At 32.5% G+C, this 26877-nt stretch overlaps 2 protein-coding genes across 2 annotated transcripts in view; one reads left to right on the forward strand and one right to left on the reverse strand.

Annotated features, from left to right (window-relative positions):
* Positions 1-26877, reverse strand: part of MRE11 (MRE11 homolog, double strand break repair nuclease) — a 66655-nt gene that overhangs the window by 37269 nt on the left and 2509 nt on the right. The window contains exons 3-13 of the mRNA XM_074216475.1: positions 25985-26117; positions 23889-24049; positions 20797-20884; positions 18917-19058; positions 16458-16572; positions 14005-14190; positions 12485-12656; positions 11972-12052; positions 9573-9696; positions 2310-2413; positions 27-200 (exon numbers count right to left, since the gene is read on the reverse strand). Coding sequence (XP_074072576.1) covers positions 27-200; positions 2310-2413; positions 9573-9696; positions 11972-12052; positions 12485-12656; positions 14005-14190; positions 16458-16572; positions 18917-19058; positions 20797-20884; positions 23889-24049; positions 25985-26117 — 1480 coding nt within the window. The remainder of the gene's footprint in view (positions 1-26; positions 201-2309; positions 2414-9572; positions 9697-11971; positions 12053-12484; positions 12657-14004; positions 14191-16457; positions 16573-18916; positions 19059-20796; positions 20885-23888; positions 24050-25984; positions 26118-26877) is intronic.
* The window catches only part of ANKRD49 (ankyrin repeat domain 49), a 75276-nt gene that overhangs the window by 22929 nt on the left and 25470 nt on the right, over positions 1-26877 (forward strand). The gene's annotated exons all lie outside the window — the stretch shown is intronic.

Below are 26877 nucleotides of genomic sequence, written 5' to 3' on the forward strand. Positions count from 1 at the left end.
AATACAAAAACAAATTTCTTACTAACTTCTTCATCAATTTTATCCTCTGCTGCATCAATGTGACGTTCTTTCAGAAATCTCTGTGTCTTTTCCAACTGGTATTTTACTAGTTCCTCTATGGCATCCTTCTCTTCTTTGTCCACAAATTCTTGTACTGCTTCACCCATCCCCCTCTCTGTTAGAAGGGAAAGCTGCAATTTCTATAGAGATTAAAAAAAGAAAGTCATTATGGGAAGGAAGAAAAAAAATCTATTTGAACGAAATAGAAATAATTACAATTGATAAGAATAGCAAAATAATACTGGGAGATCAAAGGGAAACAAGAAGTATTTGGAGAAATGACTTCCTAAACAAAGCAGTAGTAATTTTCTAGGACCCTGATTGTTTTACTCTCTCCAACAGCTTCTCATCTGTTTACAAATAAGCTCTTAAAAAGCCTTCTATCACCCCCCATCTCTCTTCCTCTTCAATGTTAAATTTGAATTGTTCATACCTGATGCCTTCATAGCCTTAGTTTAGTACCTGCTCATTCCTCAGCCCCCTACAATCTAGTTTTACTCCTCTATAGAAAATACTTTCTCAAAGATTACCAATAATGTCCTAGGCATGAAATCTAACAGATTTTTTCCCATCCTTAGCATCCCTGACCTCTCTTCAGAAGTTGATACTGTTGAATATTCACTTCCTCATCTGAATATCTTTTCTCCCTTGGCTTTAGTAACTGCTCCCCCCTTTATCTTTATGTTTCCCTCCCTAGATCTAGATCCTCAAACTTTTCTCAGATCCATAAAGTAGGAATTCCCCAAGATTCTGTCCTAAGCTTCTCTTTTATTTGTATTCTCCTTCAGCAATTTCCTTTTTAACTATAGCCTTTTCAAATGTATCCATAAAGTTCAGACCTCTCTCCCAAGTTTGAGAAGCCTATCTCCAAATGCCTCCTGAAAATCTCTAACTGAATGTGTTGCCAACCTCACAGATTTATCTATAAATAAGTTTAGCCTCTTTCCCCTCAAACTCCTCTTCTGGCCTTCACTGCTTCTTGTCAATTTGACCACAACTCATTCTGTATGCCATGCCTGAACTCACTACGATCTTAATACCTCCCTCTTTTCACATCCCATCAGGATCAAAGTTGTTCTATCTCTGAAATATCTTTCTAATCCTTCCCTCTCTTCTATTCTCATTGCCACTACTCTCACACAGATTTCAAGAGATTCCTAACAGGTCTCCCCTGTCTCTTCTCTTACCTCACTCCAACTACTTTTCCAAGGCATCCTCTTGATACAAAGATATGGTTATACAATCCTTCTTCTAGAAATCATTTAATAACTCATTATTGGCTGGTACTCAAAGCCCTTTCTTTACAGAGTGGTAACACCCTAACTTTTCAGGCTTATTTCAAACTACTAAACTTCCAAGTAATTTACATTGTACACAAATGTCCTGGTCACTGCTTCCCTGTGTTTCCCATCTTTGCTCATACTATTCATGATGACTGAAATACCCTCATTTTCCCTTCACAACTCCACTCTAAATACCATTTAAAATTTGATTTAAATACCACTTTCTCTGTGGAGCTTTCCTTAAATCTAAACTGTTAAAAGTTTTTCTACCTCTGAACTTTTTGTTTATGTTTGAGGGCATTTACCATGCCCTCTAGGTGTACTGTTTTTATTAAATCTCTCTATCCTTGAAGTTTGTGGTTTTTTCCTCCTGGAAGACCAGTACCTCCCACAGAACTTTGAAGACAGTAATATTAACTGAACTGGTCAATTGTAAAGTTGAAATTTTCACACATTACAGTTATTTGTATATATGTTATACTTCTTCTTCCCTCAACGACTAGTTCCCTAAAGGCTGGGACCATAATTTATCTAAATTTTGTTTCTAGCTCAGAATCTAGCACAATAGATTGTATTCAGGTTTGCAAAAACGTTTATCGACAATTGCTGAATTAAATAATTAGAAATGGGGACACTTGTATGTATTCTATTTGTTTACCAAGGAAATTCTGAGAATTCAATCTTCAATTCTATGAATCATTTTATACATGGAGTACATTAAAATTATTCTTTACAAAAAAAGATGACAGTTGGGACAACTAGATGGTGGATAGAGCACCAGCTTTGGAGTCAGGAGGACCTGAATTCAAATCTGCCCTCAGACACTTAATGATTACCTAGCTGTGTGACCTTGGGTAAGTCACTTAACCCCATTGCCTTGCCAAAAACCCATAAAAAGATGACAATTTCAATTCATTGTCTAACAATTCACAATTTTTCATTTAAAATTAGAATAAATATAATTACTTTCTCTGCAGTCTGAAAATACTGCTTCACAAGGTCTTCTACCCTTATAGTGGGTGCTTCCGAAGGTGGTTTTGTTATAAGCTCCCCAAAGTTGATCTCTTCTCCTAGAAAATAAATGTCCATTAAAAATTGCTCACTTTTTTATTTTATATAATGTTAAAGATAGTAAAATTAATCACAAGGGATATACTATAGGGCTCAAGAGAAACACAATTCTTTTAAATGCCAGCACAGACAAATTCAATGGCAGCAAGAAGACTTTACTGTTACCAGCTGTAGTTTCTCCCTATCTGCAGTAATTTCCTTTGTCTTCATGAATCAGACTATCATAGAGGGTTTGGAAGACACTTAATGCAATGTAATGTAATGTAAATGTAAATGTCTCCTGAAGAATGAATCCATGAAAAATATGCAAACAGTTTCTTCTTGAAGAATTCCCACTCCCAGACTCCAAAAATCCACTTAAATTTTAGATACTTCTGTTTGTGACATTTTCATTATATTGAATTGAAATTAGCCTGTGGTCTAAATTCTGCTTTCAGGGGTCAAATTAAGCAAATCTAATACCAATTCCACATAAATAAATAGAAAAGGCATAAGCATCTAGACACAAAGAATCTGTCATCAACCTGTTTTACATGTAAAGGTATAATGCTGGTTCCACCATACTTATAGGTTATAATGGAATGACCATGACTTAATTTTATGTACCTATTGAGAGGATTTTGACAAACTCCTTGGAAAACAAGAAAAATAAATGTGCAAATATCTATACATAGAAAACAATATACAAATGAAAGGATAAAAAAAGAAAAACAATTAAATGACAGAGTGAACCAAAAACCAAACAAACCAAAATTCTGAAAAAGAGTAGGCCTTTTTTCAATATTAAAAGAACTGAAGGGGGCAGCTAGGTGGCAAAGTGGATAGAGCACTGTCCCTGGAGTCAGGAGTACCTGAGTTCAAATCAGGCCTCAGATACTTAATGATTACCTAGCTGTGTGGCCTTGGGCAAGCCACTTAACCCCATTTCCTAGCAAAAAAAAAAAAAACAAAACAAAAACTGTAGACTTCAAAAGAACTTTAAACTTAATCTAATCCAATCTTCTCATTTTGTAAATGAGGAATTGGAAAAATAAAAAGGCTACAAGACTCAGAAAAGTATCTAGTCATGATGCTACCTTCTCTTTGATCACTGTGAGGCTGATCACTTCAAACCTCATTACAATGCTGCTAACTTAGTTTTAGACACTCAGTCCCTTCCTATTTTGTTCAGCCTTCTTTCCCCTCTGACTGAAGGACTTGGTAGGTGTGGGGGTAAGGATGAAAACTATGTACTCCTTCAGATTTCCTTTTAAAGAGTAGGACCAGAACTTTCCAGCTTCCTCTTCACATTTTAAAAAATACTTTATTTATTTAAGGCAATGGGTATAAGTAGCTTGTCCAAGATCACACAGCAAGGCAATTAAGTGTCTGAGGCCAGATTTGAACTCAGATCCTTCAGCTTCTTTTTATGTACTGTCTTTCCTTTTTACACAAAAAAAGCTCTTTGAGGCAATTAGATTGTCCTTTTTTCCTTTTTTTTGAAAGAAATTTAAATATTTTATTTGTTTTTCCAACTACATTCAACTATAGTTTTCACAAATCATTTTTTTGCAAGGTTTTCTCCTTCCTTCCCTCCCCCTCCCTGGATTGTCCTTTTTGTTTAATATGTACCCAGCATTTAGCATAGTGCCAGGCACGAAGTACTTAATAAATGTCTATTAAATTGAAAACTAAATTCTCTCTGGCCACAGTTGCTAGACTATGTCATTAATGTTGAAAAAAGGAGGGGTTTGGGGAAACCAGGGTGTATCTAACATGGGGGCATCTTATTCTGCAGAACTAAAACAAAATAGAACTGAAGTTAGAAAAGGAAATGAGACAGCTAGGTGGCATAGGGCACTGGAGTCAGGACCTGAGTTCAAATCCATATCCCTGGATACTCCCTCAATTAAAATTAAGAAGTTACAGTCAGGTCTGATTAGTACAAACAATAAATCAATGGATGCCATGACCATATTTTACATAATTATAAACTACAAAATGGATGACTTTAACAATATTAAATTAAAAGGGTTTTGCACTTAATAAAATCAATGTTGCCAAAATTAGAAGGAAAACAGAAAGCTGGGAAATAATTTTTTCACTGCTAGGGGTTCTGATAAAGGTCTTATTTCTAAAATATATAGAAAATTACATCAAATTTATAAGTTTACAAGTCATTCTCCAATTGATAAATGATCAAAGGATATGAACAGACAGTTTTCAAATGAAGAAATTAAAACTATATATATATAATCATATAAAAAATGCTCCAAATCATTACTGATTAGAAAAATGCAAATTTAAATAATTATGAAGAACCATATCACACCTATCAAATTGGCTAAAATGTCAAAAAGGTGAAAGGATCAATGTTGGAGAGGTTGTGGAAGGATTAAGACATTAATGTACTTTTGATGGAGTTTCGAATTGATCCCACCATTCTGGAGAGCAGCATAGAAGAACTATGTCCAAAGAGCAATAAAATTGATCATACCCTTTGACCCCACAAAACGAAATCATAAAAAATGGTAATAGTCCCACGTGTTCCAAAATGGTAATAGTCCCACGTGTTCATAGCAGCTCTTTTTGTAGTAGAAATTGAGGGGATGCTCATCAACTGGGGAATGGCTGAACAAGTTCCATTATATGAATATTACAGAATACTACTGTTTTATAAGAAACCATAAATAGTCAGACTCTAGAGAAGCATGTAATGAATTACAGGAACAGAGCTGAGTGAAGGAAGCAGAATCAAGAGAACATTAAACACTTTAACAACAACACTGTGAGTTGATCAACCTTGATGGATGAAGCTCCTCTCAACATTTCAAAGAGCTAGGACAACCCCAGGAGACCAGCTATGGACAATGCTATCTCTATCCAGAGGAAGAAAAACAACTAGACAAAATAAAAAAAAAACTCTACAGAATCTGAATGAGCACTACATTCACTTTTTAAAAAATCTCTCTTATACGTTTTCCCCTATCTCATAGCTTTCTTTCTTTTCCCTAAATCCTAATTCCTCATACCAAAAATGACTAATATGTAAACATATTAAACACAAATGTGTATGTACAATATTCATCTCTTTGCCACCAAGGGGAGGGGGGGTGAGAAGGAAGAGTGGAAGGAAATTATGTAACTTAAAAATATGCATATGCATGTGGATGAATGCTGAAAAACTTTCGTGACAGTAATTGGAAAAATAAAATGTCAATTAAAAAATATATATACATACATTATTTGAAAGTTTCTAAAGCATACTTATTGTCCCCAAACCCTAAAAAAAAAATGCTTGTAACCAATTAAAAACAGCTCTCAGAGCTTTCTTGAAAAAATATTTAAGAATTATTCTGGGTTCTTTTGGTGGCTGGTTTTAAAGAAGGAAGCTCCTCTTGTGATATCATGGTAAGGGTATAGTGGTAACCTGGGCTCTCAAAATAGCCTCTAGAAGGCTATTCATCATGCTGGCAATATTAAGGGTATAGTCCTTGTACTGTATGTTTATGTCTACTCTAAGTCCAAATTAGACAATTTTTGAAATGCTCATTACTTGGTTGGCTATAGAGTGGTCATCAATTCAGCTACAGTAGCTATAAAAGAATACCTACTAAGATGCAAAGAGGCTTCAGTTTGAATTAATAAAAACAAAGTTCCTTCAAGTATGAGAGTAAGAAAATAAGAGTAGAGGGCTTTATGGAAAATCTCTAAGAAAAAAATTCCTTTGAAGCTTACTATAAAATGAATAGAATCATTTATGTTACCATTTCTTATATTTCAGACCCTATCATCAATAATGCTTGGCCTTAGTTTGTATGATCTAGTAGAAAGAATGCTGGATTTGGAGTCAAAGGTCTGAGTTTAGAACTCAGCTCTAAATCTTACTACCTACACAACTATGGAAAAAAAAAATCACTAAACTATTCTGGACTTCAGGAGCCTCATGTGCAAAATGATGGAGTTAGAACTAAATGATATCTCAAGACTCTTTCCAGTTCTAAATCTCATGATAGCATATTATGCATTAACTTTAAAATCATGATAGCATATTATGCATTAACTTTAAAATCAATTCAGCAGGAATACATTAAGTACCCACTACAAACAAGGCAATATGTTATAAGTAAGAATGTATATAAAAATTAAAGTCTCCACCCTAAAGGAGTTTGTTCTACTGGAACAAAGGAAAAAGACCATTTAAATAGCTAACTAAAGAAACATTTTCTTTCAGTGAACTACACAGGTCATCTAGTTCAACTCTCATTTTTCAGTTAAGGAAACTAAATGGGAAGTGATTTGTACAAGCACAAAAATGAAGCTAATGGCACACAGGACTAGAAGTCAGGTCTCCTAATTTTCACACCTATTTTTACCATTATGCCATAAAAAATAAAGGGTGAAGGAAACAAAGGGGAAAAAAAACTCAATATTTTAAGGTAATTTCCCCTTCTTCAAGCTTTTCAACCTCAAACTATGTTGTATTTATCTGCTTTGTTATTTATCTATATCTATTCAACTTATATTTCTTTATATACTATAAATATACTTGTCTTCCCTTTTAGAATATGCTTCTAACTAATATGGATTGCTTTTTTCCTTGTATTTCTATCCCCACTGCCTTGTGTATTCCTGACACAGTGGAGGGGCTTAAAAATTCCTCTATTTATTTATTTATAGTTAAAACAACACGATGTTAAAAAAAAACTGGTTATGTTAAATTAATTGAAGTACATTATCATTAGAACAAGATCCAAATGGCAAACAATAATAAAATTATAACAAACAGCATTCTAAGGTTTGCAAAGTACTTTACAAAGGTTATCTCATTTGATTCCCACTAGGAAGTGTAAAATTACCATTTTACAAATGCAAAAACTGAGGCAGATAGCAGTTAAGTGACTTGTCAAACCGTACAGCTAGTAAGCATCACTGGATGTGAATGCAGGCTTCCTGACTTCAGATTCAGTGCTCTATCCACTGCACTACCCAGACACTTAGGTGACTAGCTATACTAGCACTGATTAAATTTAAAACCAAAAAACACTGGGGATGTAATTACTCAACAAAAACTGTTTGGAAAACTGTGGAGAAATATGAAAAAGGTAAAATTAGCTCTATATTTCACATAACACATAACAAAAAAAATCCCAAATGAATTAATTTTTAAAATCACAGGAGCATCAGAAAATAATGGAATGTGATATTTATCACAAACATGAAAAAGTAGTAAATTCTTTAACAAATCTAAAACAATCTATATGATGAAATATATGGAGATACATAGAAACAAATGGCTTCTATACAACAAAAATCAATGTATATAGATTTGCTACAAACTTTTCTGACAAAAAAATCAATGTATACAAAATGTTTTATAAAACATTTCAAACATCTGACATTCAAATTCACAGTGAGCTAACAATCTATATCTCAAGAAGTGAGTATCTAGGGATACAAAGAACTGGTAATTTTATGATGGTGATGAAGAAACATAAAGAATCAATGAGCACCTGAAAAAACAAGCCCCCTAATAATTCTATAAGTGAAAATTAAATCTTCTCTAACCAACAATAGTCACCTGAAAGACTAAGTACAGGAACAAAATTTATACCCATGAAATTGACAATAAGAGTTAATAGGTGGCACAATGAATAGAGTGCCAAGCCAGGAAGATTCAATTTTGTGAATTCAATTCCTACTCCAGACACATTAGCTGTATGGCAAGTTACTGGGCAAGTAACTTTCCTCATCCATAAGATGAACTAGAAAACTTAAGAGCAAACTGATTGATTCATATTCTTTGCCCAAAACAACCCCACATGGGGTTACAAAGAGTCAATCACAACTAAAAAATTGATGATTATGATATAATAATAATAATAACAATAATAATAATAGTTATCCTTCATTCTTTTTAGGCTTTTTTTTTTGCAAGGCAAATGGGGTTAAGTGGCTTGCCCAAGACCACAAAGCTAGGAAATTAAGTGCCTGAGGCTAAATTTGAACTCAGGTACTCCTGACTCCAGGGCCAGTACTCTATCTATTGTGCCACCTAGCCGCCCCTCCTATCCTTCATTCTTTTTTTTTGTTACAGATGAACAAATGAATAAATAAATAAATAAATAAAAGATATGTAAAAAATAAACACTAGATGCTGGGGGGTAGTAGGGCACTAACAACTGGGGGAACTGGGAAAGTATCTTTTTTTTTTTTTTAGGTTTTTGCAAGGCAGTGGGGTAAAGTGGCTTGCCCAAGGCCACACAGCTAGGTAATTATTAAGTGTCTGAGACTGGCTTTGAACCCAGGTACTCCTGACTCCAGGACCAGTGCTTTATCCACTGTGCCACCTAGCCGCCCCTAGTTTACTTTTTAAATAGAGACACTGTTCCTTGAACAAGACAATCTATCTTTAAGTCCTGGCTAAAACCTCACCTTTTGACTTGATAATAAAATAAATTTATTCACTAGATATTCCTTGGCATTAAAAATTAGGCTCTTTGTTCTATCAAAATGCTTTCATTTTAATCAGATGCTGAAAAGTGCATAGGTATTTTAACAAAAGTAATATTTCTTACAAGGAAACATTAATGAAATCATTTATTAAACACATGAAAATTAATTATCTGAATAACAAATATGAGAGAAATTTTCTTTTTTCTAAGCATTAGAATAGTTTGAAAATGTTTCAAATTATGAAACTTTAAAAATAGCAATGCAAAAATTTAGATCAACCATGCAAGAAATATTTACATAGATTTGACACAATTTTTACATGCAAAAGTTTTAAGTACCAAATTTCAAAAATATTCAAAATATATTAACTGCAGCATTTTAATTTAATTTTTTATTAGCAAAAAATATCTACTTTTCTTTTCTCCTTACTTCCCTAATGAAAAACTTTTGTAGAAAATATTCAGTTGTATTTTAAAAATTCATATATATCCCATATCAATAGATTCATTCTTCTATCTCTTTAGTGAAATTTAGTGAAAATAAATCTATTTGTTCAGGAAGACAAATAATTTACTTATACTTATTTTTAGTATTTAATTTCCCTATAATAACAATGGAGAAAGAAGAATTAACAATTTTCTTGTCATTCTCTCTTTCACTAATGACTGATTTACATAAAGATTTAATATTCATTTCCTTAACTGCAAAAAATATTTGCCATACCTTTTTCCTTTTGCTCTCTATGTCTAAAAAAGTGAATAACATCTTTTGGATTAGCTATCCGATCCACAAACTTCTGGCTGAAGCGGAGAACATTGAAAGGTTCAAATCCTCCTGTATAGTCAACCTATAAATACAGGATATGCTATAAAGAATAGAAAACAAATCATTTTAAAAGCCCTAGGATCAACAATTTTTCTTACCTTAAAAAAAATACTTAAAATGATTTACTTAGTTCCTTTTTACAAGATTTCAAAATTAATATAATACTCACCCCATTTTTGTAAGATATATAACATGGCTATAGCACCATTTCCAGTCAAGACACTGAAGCTAAAAAGGTTTAAGATTGGAACAGTTCTTTAGCCAATCAAATCAGTAACCAAAAGGGGTAAGAAAATGTAATAATGACTACGTGTTGAGCATTTACTTATAAAACTAAAAGAACAAAAAACCCCAGCTTTTTATATCTGATCTAAAATTGAGAAAATATTTTAATTTTAAAAGCAAATTCAATTGATTTGCTTTGCTTAACTATACAATCATCACAAGGGAGGGTTTCAAAAGGGGAGGGGGAGAGGAAAGGGAGAAAGACAGAAATGAAAGTTGAAGCATGAGAACAATGAAAAAAAAATTTTCAATGAAAAATTTTTAAAATTTGCAGCTCATAGTTTCATATAATCTTTTAAGTTCTTTATTGAAGTGTTGGTATTTCAAGCTCCTCATTAACAAAGTAAAATTTTGAAAACTGTCTCCATGTGTAAAATGGAAAAAAATAAAATACTATTAAGTACAAAAAAACTTTTAAATAAGACAACAAAATAACCAGCTCTAGTCAAAACTGGTTTAAACCAGATAAGCAGTTTCAGAAGGATTTTTATAACTACAAAGGAGAAAATAAAATACAGGGCAAATATTTTTAATAGAATTTTGCTTTCAAAACATTAATTTGTCTACAGCTTTTTTTTTTTAACCAAACAGTGGGTCAAAACTATAATTATACTATCTTAAGAAGAAAAGAACCAATGCCAGTCAGAAGGGCCAGACCATGGGCAAGCTCTTAAAGATATTCATGGAGAAAAGGCTAAGGTGATGGTCACACTTCTGTAGTCTTCAATTTTTACACTTTTAAAAGGAGGAGCAGAATCTTAATGATTTTTTAAATTCATCTCTAACTCCTATGACTCATTAGCCAAAAAAGAAAATGCCTTTCACAAAGGGACATATCCATAAGCAATATAATTTTTTTTTCACCTGTAATTCCCAATGTATGCAATGATAATTTGTGGCATGGTCATTTCTGCAATTTAACTTGTTTTGGCAAAAACAGAGCATGCATAGGCCTAATGAGTAGTGCAAGTATCTTTTTTATTCTCCATATGAGTTGTCTGAAAAATCACATCTCCATAGTCACAAGGCTTATGGTAACTGATTCCAAGAGCTTTTCCAGCATAACACTTACAGCCTATTACTGTTGTCATTAAGTCTATGGCAATAGGGATCATGAGGAAAAAAGGATGCTTCCATATTGTCTTTTGCCCTGCTAAAGAGGTCTAAAAACTAAGTTTGAAAATACTCCTCTCTACAACAAATGAGGTAAAATTCCATTAATTATTCCATTAATATGCAACTCACATTTATGATCATCTTGTAAAAACAAAATTATATGAAGGTACTTTGAAAATTGAGAAACAATTCCAAATATAAAATATTATCACTGCCCCTGCAGCAAACTGCAGTGGTTCTCACCTAATATGGATTAAAATCATATATGTACATAAAAGTATTTATAATTAATATTATTATTATCTCTAACTGTTCACCTGCCTTCTGGGCCAAAGGAAATATTCAAAATCTGAAGATGTTGTTTATATTGTCATAAAAATAGTAAAATGAACAGCAAAACTTCTTTCCTTTGTTCCTCTTTCTCTCTCTCTTTAGAGATTCAGTATCCTTATCTCACCTAAGCTGGGAGTACAGGGAATAAGACCCAATCTGTAAGGTGATTGGTATGGAAATTTTAACCTGCTTCAATTTTCCAGTCTGAGTTGGTCCACTTCTCCCAAAGCAGCAACTGGTCCTACACTCCCAAGGGCTCCTCAGATTGGTGCTGAATTTAATATGAATTCCTGACTAACTTTAACCTAACTACAACTCAGAATTCCAAAGGTCAATCCACCAAACTGTTTTCCCCCAATAGCAGTGATAATTTTTAATGTGCCCCTGTTCCTAGCTAGAAGAAACGCTTTCCTGTATACTAAGAACCTAATAAAAAATGAACGGAAGATAGATTTCATTAATAAAACATTATTATAACACATTAAAGCAAACAGGTTTCAAAAATCTATATTATAAAATTATCAATAGTATACAAATGCTTATTTAATATAAACAGGTCATACTCTTAATCTTATTAGAGGTTTTTCCGGTTGCCGGGGATTTCCCAGACGTTCTCTTTCAGCATTTTCAAGCATTTCTTCAACCTCAATATTAAAAAAAAAAGTAGAAATTATTTTCATCAAATTTTATTTTGGTACTACCTCCTCTCTACGATAAGTAGACAGTCCTATGCTATTTTAAAACTCATGGGTTTTTTTTCTACTTCATGATTTTATTCTTTTATTAGACATTATATCTCATAACATTTGCCATCATCTATACCATACCTAACTTTTTTCATCAAATGCTTAATAAAATAACCATCTAATGTCCCAAATTCTACCTGTGTAAGAAAACATCTCAACATGTTGCTTATTCTCTTTTTAAAAAAGATTTCTACTAATTTTGAATTATTCTACTTACTTTGTATTTTAAACTGTTATTAAAATTAATTTAAATCATATGGAAAAACTTAAAACCCCAAATATACTTATTTCCCCATCCTCTCTAGTAATGTTTAAAAATTAAAATTTTACCTTTTCCAAACAAAAACTTTGTATTGCTTGGGTTACTTTAAGACTATTTGGATTAAAAATATTTGGATGATCAGCAAGTACAATATCCTCTATGAAAAACTGCCGTACTGTCTTTAGAGGAATTTTTTGCATATTCATCTTTCTCCCCTTAATGCGCAGTAAGCCAACATGTCTAAAATAATAATAAAAAAAAGGCATATCTGAACATGCAAAATCTTCTGGATTGTTATAAAGTAACTTTTTTTTTTATTGCTAAAGCACTTTCTATAAATATCTTAAATGGCTTTACAAAATTATTCACTTAAAAAGTAATGCTTTACAATTTAAATCTAAAGTAACTGCAACTTTTCAACAACAAAAACATTTTATGAAAACATTTAGCCTCTTTTCCCAAAGATATTATCAATTAGATGATAAAACATGGTGGTAAAATGATTTACCATGATTATGAGGAGTGCAGTCAGAAGTAAAATTAGCTTACTTGATTCTTTAAAATACTCAAAAACTATTCTACATAAAGGGCTAAACTTAATAAATATCAACTAATACAATAAGAAACAGTATCAAAGAGAATTGGTAAACTTCTTGAGACAAAATAAGATTTCTTTGAATTGTGTATAATTTTAATCAAAAATAATCATTTTATTGCCAAACATTAATCAAAGTAGTAAAACAAGGAATGCCAACAGCATTCCCATAGCATTTCTAACATGAAAAACATCAAGTAATCTTTCTAACTGTGACCAAATTTAATATATATTATGCTACATACTATATTTTGCCAAGTGAATATATTTAGAATAATAATGTTTTGTCCTTCATTTCCAAAGAAGACCACAACATCAGGGAAGTGATGCCATGACATGCACATGAATTAGATTTGAGTGAGGGGGTGCTGTGCTAAGTCACCAACCTCACTTTCTCTTCCAAAACCATCTGGGTCCACTGGCCAGATATGAATCAGGACAACTGGAGACAGCTCTGAATGTGAGGCAAGCAGGGTTAAGTGACTTCTCTAAGATCACACAGGTAGTAAGAATCAAGTGTCTGAGGCTGGATTCAAACTCCTGTCCTCCTGACTCCAAGGCCATTGCTCCATCTACTGTACCACTAGCTGTTCCATATATTTAGAAACAGAATTACTAATTACTCTCTTGTGACATTAACATGAAACACAGTAAAGGAAAATGACAGTCTTAATAGGACTTAATTATAAACATAAACCGATCGGTTAAGATATTATCATCCTCTAGTCCCCTTTTCTGCTTAGATGATAATGACAGAAAACTTAGAAATATAAAACTAGAGATGGTAAAAAAGTTAAGCTTCATAATATTCTACTATAGCAAAATCATATATAATTTGAATCTAAGAGAATGAATAGTGCTTTAAAAACAGATAAAAGACGGGCTGCTTCATAAAAAAAACTATCTGGACATAGGAAGTAATTTAGTTTTAGCCTATAAACTGAGAAAACAATTTTAAAAGAAATTTCTATGCTAAACCCAAATAGAACTTACTTTTTTACAGCTTCTCCTGGGGAAAGGGAAGTAACCACTGAACTTCCAGGCTGTGAAACATAGAAGAGCTGCTGTTCATTTTTGGTTGGTGCTATTTTACATTCATGTTCATGACCCCAAATAACAAGATCAATGAAGTCATCTAAAAACTGTTCTGGAATGTAATTTGAGGCTCCATGTTTACTTCTATTCCAAGATAAAGAAAAAAAAAAGTAAAGATTCCTAAAACAGAGAAAAATTACAAATGGAACACAAAAAAATTCATAATCCCAAAAAACCTAGAATACTATCTGAATATACATCAAAAAAAACACAGATCATTTTTAGTTCAAAACAATTTGCATTTGTTCTTTATAATACACAAAGCTAAAAATCTTTCCAACTCTTTTTCAAAGTTCTATGGTCATCTCTAAGTATATAAAACTACAAGGAACTTTTCCCTCCAACTTTTTTTTATTTTATTTTAGATTTTTTTTCAAGGCAATGTGGCTAAGTGACTTGCCCAAGGTCATAAAGCTAGGCAATTACTAAGTGTCTGAGGCCACATTTGAACTCGGGTCCTCCTGAGTCCAGGGCATGTAGCTGCCCCTTCCCTCCCACTTACAATAATGAATATAAATTGATCTAGTAACAGTGAAAAGGATCCATGATGTATCCATGATACCTTGGAAAGGTAACCTCAGTCTTACCATCTGTAAAAATTACCTGATAGAAATTCTGACATTATTTGACAGTATTATTAGAGAGTATTCAAAACTTGAAATATTTCATTGTATGATAATACAAGTAATAGATATCTGACTATCATATGCTTCTTGGACATATTTATGATTCTATATAAGCAGATAGAATGACAAAATGAATAAAAGTTTGAAAAGGTGATGAGAAGGAATAAAAAAACAGACTATTAAAATTCATCATGACAAAGCTTCTCTACAAGTGAACTTGATTTAGGCTCCAGGATACTCTCGAGAAATTTAATTCATATACTTCCTATGTGCAAGGAAATGTTAGACCATGGCATTACAGAAATAAAATAAGACAAAATCTTGTCCTCAAAAAGTTTGTAATAAAAAGATAGACTAAAGACTATGATACAAAAATAATCTTACAAAAAGTATTAAGGAAAGGTTCAAAATACTAAGAAAAATATGAGGTAGGAAAAATAGATCTAGAGGATGAGAAAAAGCTTCATGGAGGAAATGATACCTGAAATAGGTCTTAGAGAAATTTCAACAGACAAAGAAAATGAGGAAGAATGCATTCTAGACTTCTAGGATGAAATGATGAAAGGCACAGAGATAGAAAGTGGCAGGACAAGAATGAAGATAGTGAAATAGTAAAAAAATGAAGATAGTTTGCAAAGGAAAGTTGTATTGGATTAAGGTGGAAAGGTAGTTAGAAAATCCACGATTAAAGTCCAATAGAGATTGAGGAGTTAGGAAGATTACACAAACCAAGTGAGAACAATGTCTCAAAATCCTGGAGAAAGGAATATCAAAGAGAAAGAGGATAACTGACAGTGTCAAAGGCAAAGTCAAGAAGGATGAGAATTGGAAAAGAGGCCATTATATTTGGCAATTGAGATATCATTGAGCAAGGTATATTTCTTGCTGGACCCTTTGAGCATTTGAAAAAGACCATGACTCAGGAGTTTATAGAATGCAGGTAACACTTCTTTTATTTTTGCTGCTGTTTATACTAGTACAATACTATACTATACTAGATTTGAAAGAGGTGGTAAGCGGGTGCTGAGGTGCAATTTATCAGTAATGAATGATTATACCCTAGAAAAAATTATCAGGAGAAACAAGTTGAGGTAAGCTAAAACTCTGGTCCTAGTAGTAGTTCTGTTAAATTAATTATTAGCTGGCTAAAGTGTTTGGCATAAGTTTAGACCTAGTTTAAATATATGGACTATAGAGAATAAGTGCTTGGTTCAGATAAATTATGATGAAAGGTGATATATAGAATAGAGTAGTATTTTGGAAAATGAAGATGAGATTTTGGCAGATATGGATCTAAATTGCCATTTCGGTTCCCTGCTATTAGTCACAACTGGGATTCCAAAAAGTGACCTAGAGTAATAAACATGAGCATTTAAATAGTTGACAACATAAGAGTCATGACAAGGAGGGTTTCTAACTCTTCTTATATTGTTCCGTTTTAATTATAAACATTTTCTTTCCCTAATAAAATCAAAAATACAGGATATATTACCAGATATTGTATATGTTCATTAAGTATTTGTTGAAAAGTTAAATATCTTTTACCAGTACTATCACTTTAAATATAGAGACTTATTCTGATCCAAAGACAAAAATGTCTAAACTTTAAAGAATCCATAACATAGAGAAATGGGAAAACAGGTGAGCCTAAAAATGAAGATGACATAAAAGAGTTAACAGTGGATTTATAAACTTGTATAACAAAATTTAGTCAAATACTTTTACCTGTTTTGATGAATCACAAACAAGTTAAACCAACTATTCTCTTCTTCCTTTGGCCTCAACATTGTCACTTGCTTATTGACAAACATTCGATACAATCTTTCATCTGGAATAGATCCTGAAAAGGACAATTTTTTTTAAACTACATGTTGTATATAAAAAAGAAAGTATCAAATCTAAATTTAAACAATAAATGCATTTTGCAAAACATCTTATTCCACTTGTGAAAATAATTACATTCAAAATAACACTAGTTATTGTCCTCCTGTCTTTAGTTTCAAAGCTAAGTGAAAATGTCCAGGGCTGCAAAGTATATCAGGTGGTAGCCCCAAAGACAAGGATAAACTTATAACTGGGACAATTACACTAATAAAAACCTACCAATTCTATCCAAAAGTCATCTGACATATTCTTTTGTATATCTGAAAAGTGAATAAAAATTTCATTTGCCCCTAAAATTCCTGTTAAATTATGTCAAATGATTTGAAATATAAAATACTTTTATCTTTGATTTTTGCATTGGTCAACATAATTTAAAGGCAATTTTGAATAACTCAGCAACAATAGGTAATGAATAAGAACACTATGTTCATGAAACAAAAATTTATTTCCCTTCTAGCTATGTCACTGTACAAAATATGGAATCACTCATGTGATTCATGCGCTACTTCACATTTATGTAACATCTCCTACCCTTTTACTTATTTCACAAGGCTGGTATAAGGAAATTCCTTTATAAATCTTAAATTGCTATGGAAATGTAAGTTGTTATTAACTCTCAAAAGTGCCTATATCAATGTAAAGGATGTTAATTTTCTTGGAAAAAGCTATTACTACGTTAAAAGTCTTTCATAAACTATGTGGTAAATAAGTATTAATGTTAGTTAACAAGATATTTTCTGTAACTAAAACAAACTGTTCCAATCTTTTAAAAAACAACAGACTGGGCCATAAAAATAATGCATAAATATCAGGATAAATTTAATCTATAGCAAACAGCTAACCAAAGGTGATTATATAGAAAAACAAGCTAACAGAAAAGAATATTTAAGCATATCTTCAAAACATTTGATTTCAGAAACAAATGTTGCTAATTTCATACAGTAGAACCCACTGAATATCACATATTCTGAGTCCCTAGGGTACATGGAAATAGTACATACCGTATATTCATATAATCTAAGAAAAATAAGAATTCAAATTTTTGATTATATATATTACAATGCTCCCTAGCCAATTCTTGAATCTAGAGAATAACTCCTGATCTAAAAAGTACCTTAAAGATTAAAAAAAAGCACTAATAAGTACATCTAATTACACCTTAAAAAATTTGGTTTTATCTTTCATCTGCCCAAGCTAAAGTTAAGTAAAATGGTTTTCAGTCAACTAGTGTAAGATAATGAAGGTGATGATCGATCAAGGTAAGTTTTCTAAGTGCCATTATTTAATTGAGTTTGACTCTAAATTTTCTAAGTATCTGTGCAGTTTTTTCCATTTATCAAATCTTCTACATGGACTAAGACATTTTATTAACTCTAAATATTAATCACTAAATAGATGGACAAATACTACTTTTCAAAAGTATATTAAAGTTATTGGTACAACTGAAACATCAATTTTATAGCTGATAATAAGGAAAAAACAGATTTACTCATCTTTCTTTTTTCCAATATGGCAACCTCCTTTCTTCAGATAATTATTTAATTTTTTTATTTGTTAACATTTTGCTTTCCTATCATATACAATAGTAATATGTACCTATCATTTTTTGTAAGGTTTTGAATTTTACCCCCCCCCCACACACACGGCTGTCTGATAGTCCCCCGCTATATAGTGATGTAAATTAAATGTGTTATAAGAGTAAACATAACCCCCCCCCCAGAAGATGAGAAACCTCAAGAATAGAGAGAAAAAAAATGTACTTCAGTCAGTGTTCAGATTTCAATGACCCTGTCTCCAGGGTGAGTTGCTTTCTTTATCATAAGGCCACAAGAGAAGTTGCTTCAATATTTTTTCGACATTTGCTATTACTAGCTGTACCTCTACTCTATTTCTACCCATTCTCATTTATTTTATCCTATTCTTTCTCTCTCTGTCTCTCTCTCTCTCCTTTCATCCTGGCCCTGTCCAAAAGTGTGTTGAATCTGAGTACCCTCTCCCTCAATCTTCCCTCTCTTCTATCACCTATTCACCCTTCCCTCCCCCCATTCCCTTATCCCATCCCTTTCTTCTTATTTTTCTCTCTAGGGTAAGATAAATTTCCTCACCCTATTAAGTATGTATGCTATTTCCTCTCTAAGCCATTTCCTGATGAGAATGAAGGCTCACTCATTCCCCCTTGCCTTCCCCCTTTCCACTCCACTGAAAAAGCTTTTTCAGATACTTATTTAAACATTCATTTACATTACTCTTAACCAACTCAACAAATGACAAAATGTATGTCAGCAATAAAATAACCTTACCTAACCCATAGAGAGCAATTTTCGTGTTGCCTTTTTGAAGCAAAATAGGACTAATATCTATTTTTTCTACAGACATTGAACGTCCAAAGTGATTAACCAATCCTGCACAACTCAAAATATCCAATGCGCAGAGTGCATCAGCCTGTAAAAATGTTAGATACAAATCAATGTTTCTTTTTATTCATTCAACAAACATTTATTGAGTATCTTATGTATAAAAAAATTATGAAACATTCATGGGGGGGGTAGCTAGATGGCAATGGATAGAGCACCAGTCTTGGAAGCAGAAGGACCTGAGTTCAAATCCAGATTCAGACACTTACTGTGCGATCTTAGACAAGTCACTTAACCCCAATTGTCTCCACACACACAAAAAAAAGAAAAAAAGAATGTATGCCAATTGTTTGGCACATTGATCCTTAGGCATACTTAAATCCAAAAACCTTACTAGCTACATGACCTTTCTTAAGTCACTAAACCATTCTCCACTTCAGCCTCAACTTCCTCATCTATAAAATGAGCATCATAATAGAATTTAACTCAGCGTTATTGTGAGACAAAATGAAATGTATGTTAAGCACTTTTCAAATCTTTGTGACAGAAATATTATATATTATTGCAGTCATTAATATAATTATTACATGTAAGGCACTGTGTGGTATGAGGAATACAAGGTTGCTCTCAATCATCCTTTCCTAATTTTCAAACTTTCTTGAACACCTGCTGCTTCCCTGCTTGCTTTTAATCATGCTCAAAATTCTGCCATATTTCTTAATAATAACAATCACCCATAAACATTTTAACAGTGCTTTAAGATTTGCACTTCACTTGACCCTACCATCCTATAAGCCAATCCTCTAGAAAAGGTAATTTTTCTTTCTCAATCCTCAGTCCCTTTTAATACTATTTCCATCCCTATCAGCTGACAAAACCTGCTCTATAGAAGATCACTTCTGAGCTCTTTCCAGCAAAATCCAATGGCCTTTTCCCAGTTTTTCCCAAATTTTTATTGACCTCTATTATAAAGACTGACACTACTGATTTATTTCAGGATACTCTTTCCTTCCTCTGGGTTTTTATGATACTACTTCCATATAGGTACTATAATTAGCCCCATTTTACAGCTAAGTAAATTGAAGAAAATAGATGTTAAATGATTTGCCCAAGGTCACACACCTGATACTGAATTTGAACACAGATCTTCATGTCTTCAAACCCAACAATCTATTCACTATACCACCTAAACTACCTTAAAACAATATGAATAATATATTGCTACTGGAATCATATGCCAAGCACAGTAAAACTTCCTAGAAACTGAACATAATGAATATATACTGTAGCCACTTCAAAGTACAATTAGTCATGAAATGTGTTTTATAAAGTAAGCAGTGAGAAACAAAAACTATTGATAAAGAATTATTTGGAGTGTAAATAGCCCAAAGAAATGAAATCAAAGGAAACATTCTAAGATGTAGATCTTTAGCTTTTTTTGTTAAGAAAAAAAAAATCCTAACTGTGTGGCCTTGGGCAAGCCACTTAACTCCGTTTGCCTTGCAAAAACCTAAAAAAAAAATCTTCTCAAGATAGTTTAGGTTTGAAACCATTTGTGGAAAAATCATCATTTTCTCTATATAAGTTTTTAACTGCCTTTAACACACAAAAGGAATAAAAATTCAGTTATCCAATTCTTAATCCAAATATAAATCATTTATAAGTCGATAGAAGAAGCCAAAGAAGCTACACTCATGATTTCCTCTGGGTCTTGTAATAGTTCACTTAAACAGAGCATGGAACATTATTTTTTTTAAATAACCTACTCCCAGGGAAAACAGAATTGGCCATCTCTACAACTTCGAACTCTGAAATATGATAATTACCCCTGTGGGATCATCATGATTGCCATGAACACTAAATACTGGAATAGAAATGTTGAGATTGCCATCTTGGTAGTTCACCCATGGAAACCTAAAACATAAGGAAGGTATTAATAAAATATTTAAAGGACAAAAGCTATTATCTGTAAACACCAATCACTGAAATTTATGTAATTACTATACAATAAGAGAACAAATTTGAAATGTATATAATTACTAAATGAAAATAGTTATGATTACAAATTAAACAGCTGCATAATAGATTAAAAGTATCAGGAGGGATAATCAAAAATCATTCATATTTAATTTAAAAAATGTTCTTTTAAATTAGTATTAGGATCTGTGTATTAAGATAGATCTGATTTTATGGAAATTCATATACCTTCAAACAAAAATGTCATACAATAGAACAAGCAGAGATGCTTCCTTTTCTTTTTTACACTCCTTTGAAAAAAAAGGATATTATTCTTTTCTCAGATTTATAAATAGCTTCAACTCAATGTTTTCTCTAAATTTCCAGTCAGTGTAATTCCTGTGAACTCAAGGAAAGTTAAGATTTGTACCATAGACTGAAGAAATGCAAATTAAAACAATTTTGAGCTACCACCTCATATCTATTACATTGGTTAACACAACAGAAAAGGAAAATGATAAATGTTAGTGGGGAGGGAAAAATGAGACATTAATGTACTGTTGGTGTAATTATGAACTGATTCAATCATTTTGTGAAGCAATTTGGAACTATGCCCAAAGGACAATAAAACCCTTTATATCCTTTGACCTAGCAGTACCACTATGAGATATGTATCCTAAAAGAGATAAAAAACAAAAAAGAAAAGGACTTATATGCATAAAAGTACTCCTAAGGACTCTTTACTGGTGGAAAAGAACTGGAAATTAAAAGGATGCTCATCAATCAGGGAATGGCTGAATAAATTGTGGCATATGACTTTGATGGAATACAACTGTGCTATAAGAAATAATGGGGGGAAAGAGGGGAAAGCTAGTGAACAGAGCAGTGAATAGAGCACCAGCCCTGGAGTCAGGAGAACCTGAGTTCAAATCTGACCTCAGACACTTACTAATTACCTAGCTCTGTAACCTTGGGCAAGTCACTTAACCCCATTGCCTTGCAAAAAAAAAAAAAAGAAAAAGAAAAAGAAAGAAAGAAAGAAAGAAAGAAAGAAAGAAAGAAAGATAATAGGGCAGCTAGATAATGCGGTGGACAGAGCACCAGCCTAGGAGTCAGGAGGAAATGAGTTCAAATCCAGCCTCACACACTTAATACTAGATGTGTGACCTTGGGCAAGTCACTTAAACTCAGTGTCTTGCAAGGAAGGGAAAAAAAGAAATGATGGTCAGGATGCTCTCAGAAAAATTTGGAAAGACAACATGAATTAATCCAACTATGTACAAAGTAACAGCAAATTATAAGATGATTAGCTGTGAATGTCTTAGCCATTCTCAGTCATACAATGATCCAAGACAACTCTAAAGGTCTTATGATGAAAATGCTATCCATCTCTGGAGAAAGAAACAATGGCATCTAAATACAGAGTGACATATACTTTTCTTTAACTTTATTTTTCTTGAGGTTTTTATTTGGGATGCAGATCTGTTTTTTCTTTCTTTTTTTTATATTAATAGTATTTTATCTTTTTTTCCCAATTATATAGAGTTTTCAGCATTCATTTTTGTAACATTTTCTCCCTCTCTCCCTTCCGCCCCCTCAAGATAGCAAGCAATCTGATATAGGTTATACATGTACAATCCTGCATTAGTCATGCTATGAAAGAATCATAATGAAAGGGAAAAAACAAAAACAAATTAAAAAGTGAAATTTTTTTATCTGAATGTGGATGGCATTTTCCATCACAAGTTTTTTAGAATTGTCTTTGATCACTGTATTGCTGAGAAGAGCTAAGTCTATCATAAATGATCATCATACAATGTTGCTTTACTATGTAAAATATTCTCCTAGTTCTAGTCACTTTACTTAGCATCAATTTAAGTCCAAGTTTTTCTGAAATCCATTTGTTCATCATTTCTTACAGACTATGTTTTCTTTTACAACATGACCAAAATATTTCGGAAATGTTTTGCATGACAAAACATGTATACCTTATATTGAATTGTTTGCCTTCTCAATGAGAGGGATGAGGGTAGGGAAGACGGGAGAGAATTTGGAACTCAAGTTTTGAAAATGAACATTAAAACTGTTTTTACATGTAACTGGGAAAAAATATAAAATAAAATATTAGCCTTGGGAAAAATAAATGAATAAAAGACCAGGTGATATAAAAAAGAAGGGGGGGGAGAGAGAGAAGGAAGGAAGGAAGGAAGGAAGGAAGGAAGGAAGGAAGGAAGGAAGGAAGGAAGGAAGGAAGGAAGGAAGGAAGGAAATGGAAAAAAGTTAAGAGTTAAATGCCCTTTCGGGGTAATAACCATGTGGAAGAAAAACCTCAATTTCCATCCTTGTAGCCTCCAGGACATTTTTCAGCTTTAAATAATAATTATTAAGTGTCTACTATGTGCAAAACAATGTGGTAGGTATGGTTAGGGGAGCTGAAGAGGGAAAATAGCATGAACTCAACAAATGTATTAAATAGGAACAGTGATGCTATAAAAGCTAAGTGTCTATCTCTAATCTCTTGGGGGAAAAGAACCTAGAGACTTGATTTTGATAAGTTACATACAGATATAGTGACAAAAAGTTAACTACATGTAGTATATACTATGCATGGCATTTTGGACATTGTTTTGCACTTCATAACATACAAAACTAAATTCTCATAGAGGCATTTTCAATTATGGTCACAGTACTAGAGCCACCTAAAAAATCAAATTCAAAATAGTATAATAAAAATTTACAAATCAATTCTGAAGGACAATTACTAAAATTTACCAAAAACATTATAAATTTGGTCTGAAACTGTAGAATAAGAATATTAAAAATCAACTTTTTAAAAAAATGATAATTTGATAATTTGATTGCAATGAAACTTAAGTGGCTAACTATTATTAACATGCATAGGTATTTAGAATTTTTAGTATGCAACTAAATTAGCTATTTCAAATCATTTCAATATACTTACTTACTAAAACCAAAGTTGACTGACTGATCACTGAGAATTTCAAACTGTACTGGACGGTCACCCATACAGTATTTTCTTAATAATTCCAGACAAGTATGTAATGTTTTCCTTGAGGGTTTGTTTTCATGAAAAAGATCCCCACCTAGCAAAATAAAATCCACCTAAAAAAATAATTATTTTAGAGTCAGTATATTTCCTACTGTTACAATAAGTTATTATATATAACTTAAGTTTTCAGCTAGAAATTCTGGATAAATGTAGAAATTTATAGACCTAAACTGTTTTTACTTAATAATTAAGTATAGGAACTTCCTTTTTTATCATTACTCAAAGTACTTTCCCATTTTCTTCCACAAATCTACCATCCAAGTATATCACTCATCAACAAGTCTACTTTTCTATTATAAAAATTGATTAAAAGTCAACAGAGATGTAATTACACTGAGAAAGTTAAGTGAGTTATTATGTTATTATTAGTTATTATTATTATGAGAGTTATTACTAGGGCAGCTGGGTGGCAAAGTGGATAGAGTACTGGCCCTGAAGTCAGGAGGACCTGAGTTCAAATGCAGCCTAAGATACTTAATAATTACCTAGCTATGTGACCTTAAGCAAGTTACTTAACTCCAATGGCCTTGCAAACCCCACTCCCCAAAAGAGTTATTACTGACATACAATAATCACAAAATCTTGGAAACTATTTAGTCCAATAAGTAGCTGACAAGGAATTTCCTCTACATATCTCAAAAGAGTAGTCATCAAGCATTCATTTAGGAGCTTCAATGATGGGGAACCCACAATCTCCCAAAGCTGCCCATTCTACTTCTAGAAAGTCCTTACTGATAGTTTTTCTTTATATCAAGTTAAAATCTGACTGCAACTTCCATACATTGTTTTCAGTTCTGCTAATAAGAATAAATCTAATCCCTCTTCCAAATGAAGTCCTCTCAATTAGCTATCCTGACTTTCTTGACCCCTATTATCTTCTCTTTACCAGGGTAAAAAATTTCAGTTTTTCCAACCTATCTTCATATGGCAAACTCCAATTTTCTCATTAATTCAAACATCCTTCTGTGGACTCCCTAATTTGTCAGTATGCAAAAATTGAACACACAATTCCAGATCTGAGATGACTAGGAAAAAAATATGGTAGCTTTGTTATCTCCCTCATTCTGGACACTATGCCTCTCAGATGCTTGATGTGCCCCCCAAAATAAAATGAAGTTTGACAGATGTCAATTAGGAAAAAGTTGAAGAAAATGAATTCTATGCTCAGGCAGGAATGTTTTTGTGTATGGCAGGATGGAAAAGGACAATTATCTGCAGGGAAGGTCTAGCCTGCAGATCTATGCTAGGTTGAGGTAAGCACTAGTCATTTGAATAAGCTGGAGAGAAAGGATACTACCTCCTCTATTATCAATAGCTAAAGGGCTTCCAGGAAAACCAACAGCAGAGGCTGACATACTCTCCAAAGGAATAAGGAATCCTACAAGGTTCCTCATCTTCAATCCCTATAATCAAAAAGGACTCAAGTTTATCTTTAGAGCCAGTTTAACAAATTTTGTATAATTTCAGAATCTCCCTTATCTACCTAACTCCCCCAAAATATCACTTGCTTGCTGATAGAAAAACAGTCTTTTCATCCACAATCAGAAATGAAAAAATCAAAATGCATATTCTAATTAAGTGAAAATTATTCATGCTAAAATGTAATAAGTCCAAAATAAAAGGAACAACATTTAATTTTCCCCAATTTTAATAGGTGAAAAGACCACAGATAGCACTGGTCATCTGAAGTCAGGAAAAGTGTCATGAATCACTAAGTTGTAATAAAAATTAGCAAGTGTGTATGTCTACGTACGTATGTATATAAGTAAAACTATTTTTCTACTTTATACAGTTTACAAAGATTTAAAAAAAACAGCAGTCTCCATTTCTAAAGTGTTTAATTGAACTATCTACATAATTGTACTGATAACATTTATATAAAAACAGATCAGGTGAGTACAGAGGTACTCTCTTGAGCATACCCAGGGCAGAGGGAAGAAATCTTTACGATAGATCAGAAATTCCATCAAAGATAAAAGATAACTCACTTCATTTTCTTGGGCAAGTCTCAAAATTTCATCCAATGTTACAAATGTATCATTTCCTCGAACTGCATCTTTCTCCATAAATCCAAGATGAATGTCTGTTGCAATCAAAATTTTAAAAGTATCTTCATCATCACTGTATTGAAAAGAAAACGGATTTAATAAAAATTCACAAAATTTTAGAATAAGAGACTTTTTTTTTTTAGGTTTTTGCAAGGCAAATGGGGTTAAGTGGCTTGCCCAAGGCCACACAGCTAGGTAATTATTAAGTGTCTGAGACCGGATTTGGACCCAGGTACTCCTGATTCCAAGGCCGGTGCTTTATCCATGCCACCTAGCCACCCCAGAATAAGAGAATTTAACAAACTACTTCCATACTTTAAATTTTAAAGTATTCCATTTTAAAATTTAAAATAATCTTGAATCATTCAAATGAATTATCAGCTATAAAGCACACAGCACAATTTCTAGCACATAATAGGTCTTATATAAATAAATAAGATAGATTAAATTATGCTTTTAAGAAATGTTGAACTGAATTGAAAATACAGATCATCCCAAATAAGATATGCAGGGACAAAAAGTTTCTCTTCAGAATTATTTATACAATGATGACCATGTAGTTTGATTGCTGCGTAGATAGGTATTGCTAACACCTGCAAGTAGTTATTCCACAAGAAATTAATTAAATTCCATTTTCCAATCCATCATTATTTGTCACTAGTCAGTCTTGAAGCCAGAAAAATTTAAGATTAAAATTTATGGACTATGCCAACCTGCTTTAATAGAGAAAATTTCCTTTCCTCAGAATTCATATCAATGAAATCCTATCCCCCTAATATGCTATATAAAAACTTCCTACTTTTTCAGCATTTATAGATAATAAGAGGTCTGTA

The sequence above is a fragment of the Macrotis lagotis genome, chromosome 1, assembly GCF_037893015.1.
Source record: "Macrotis lagotis isolate mMagLag1 chromosome 1, bilby.v1.9.chrom.fasta, whole genome shotgun sequence".
NCBI lineage: Eukaryota > Metazoa > Chordata > Mammalia > Peramelemorphia > Peramelidae > Macrotis > Macrotis lagotis.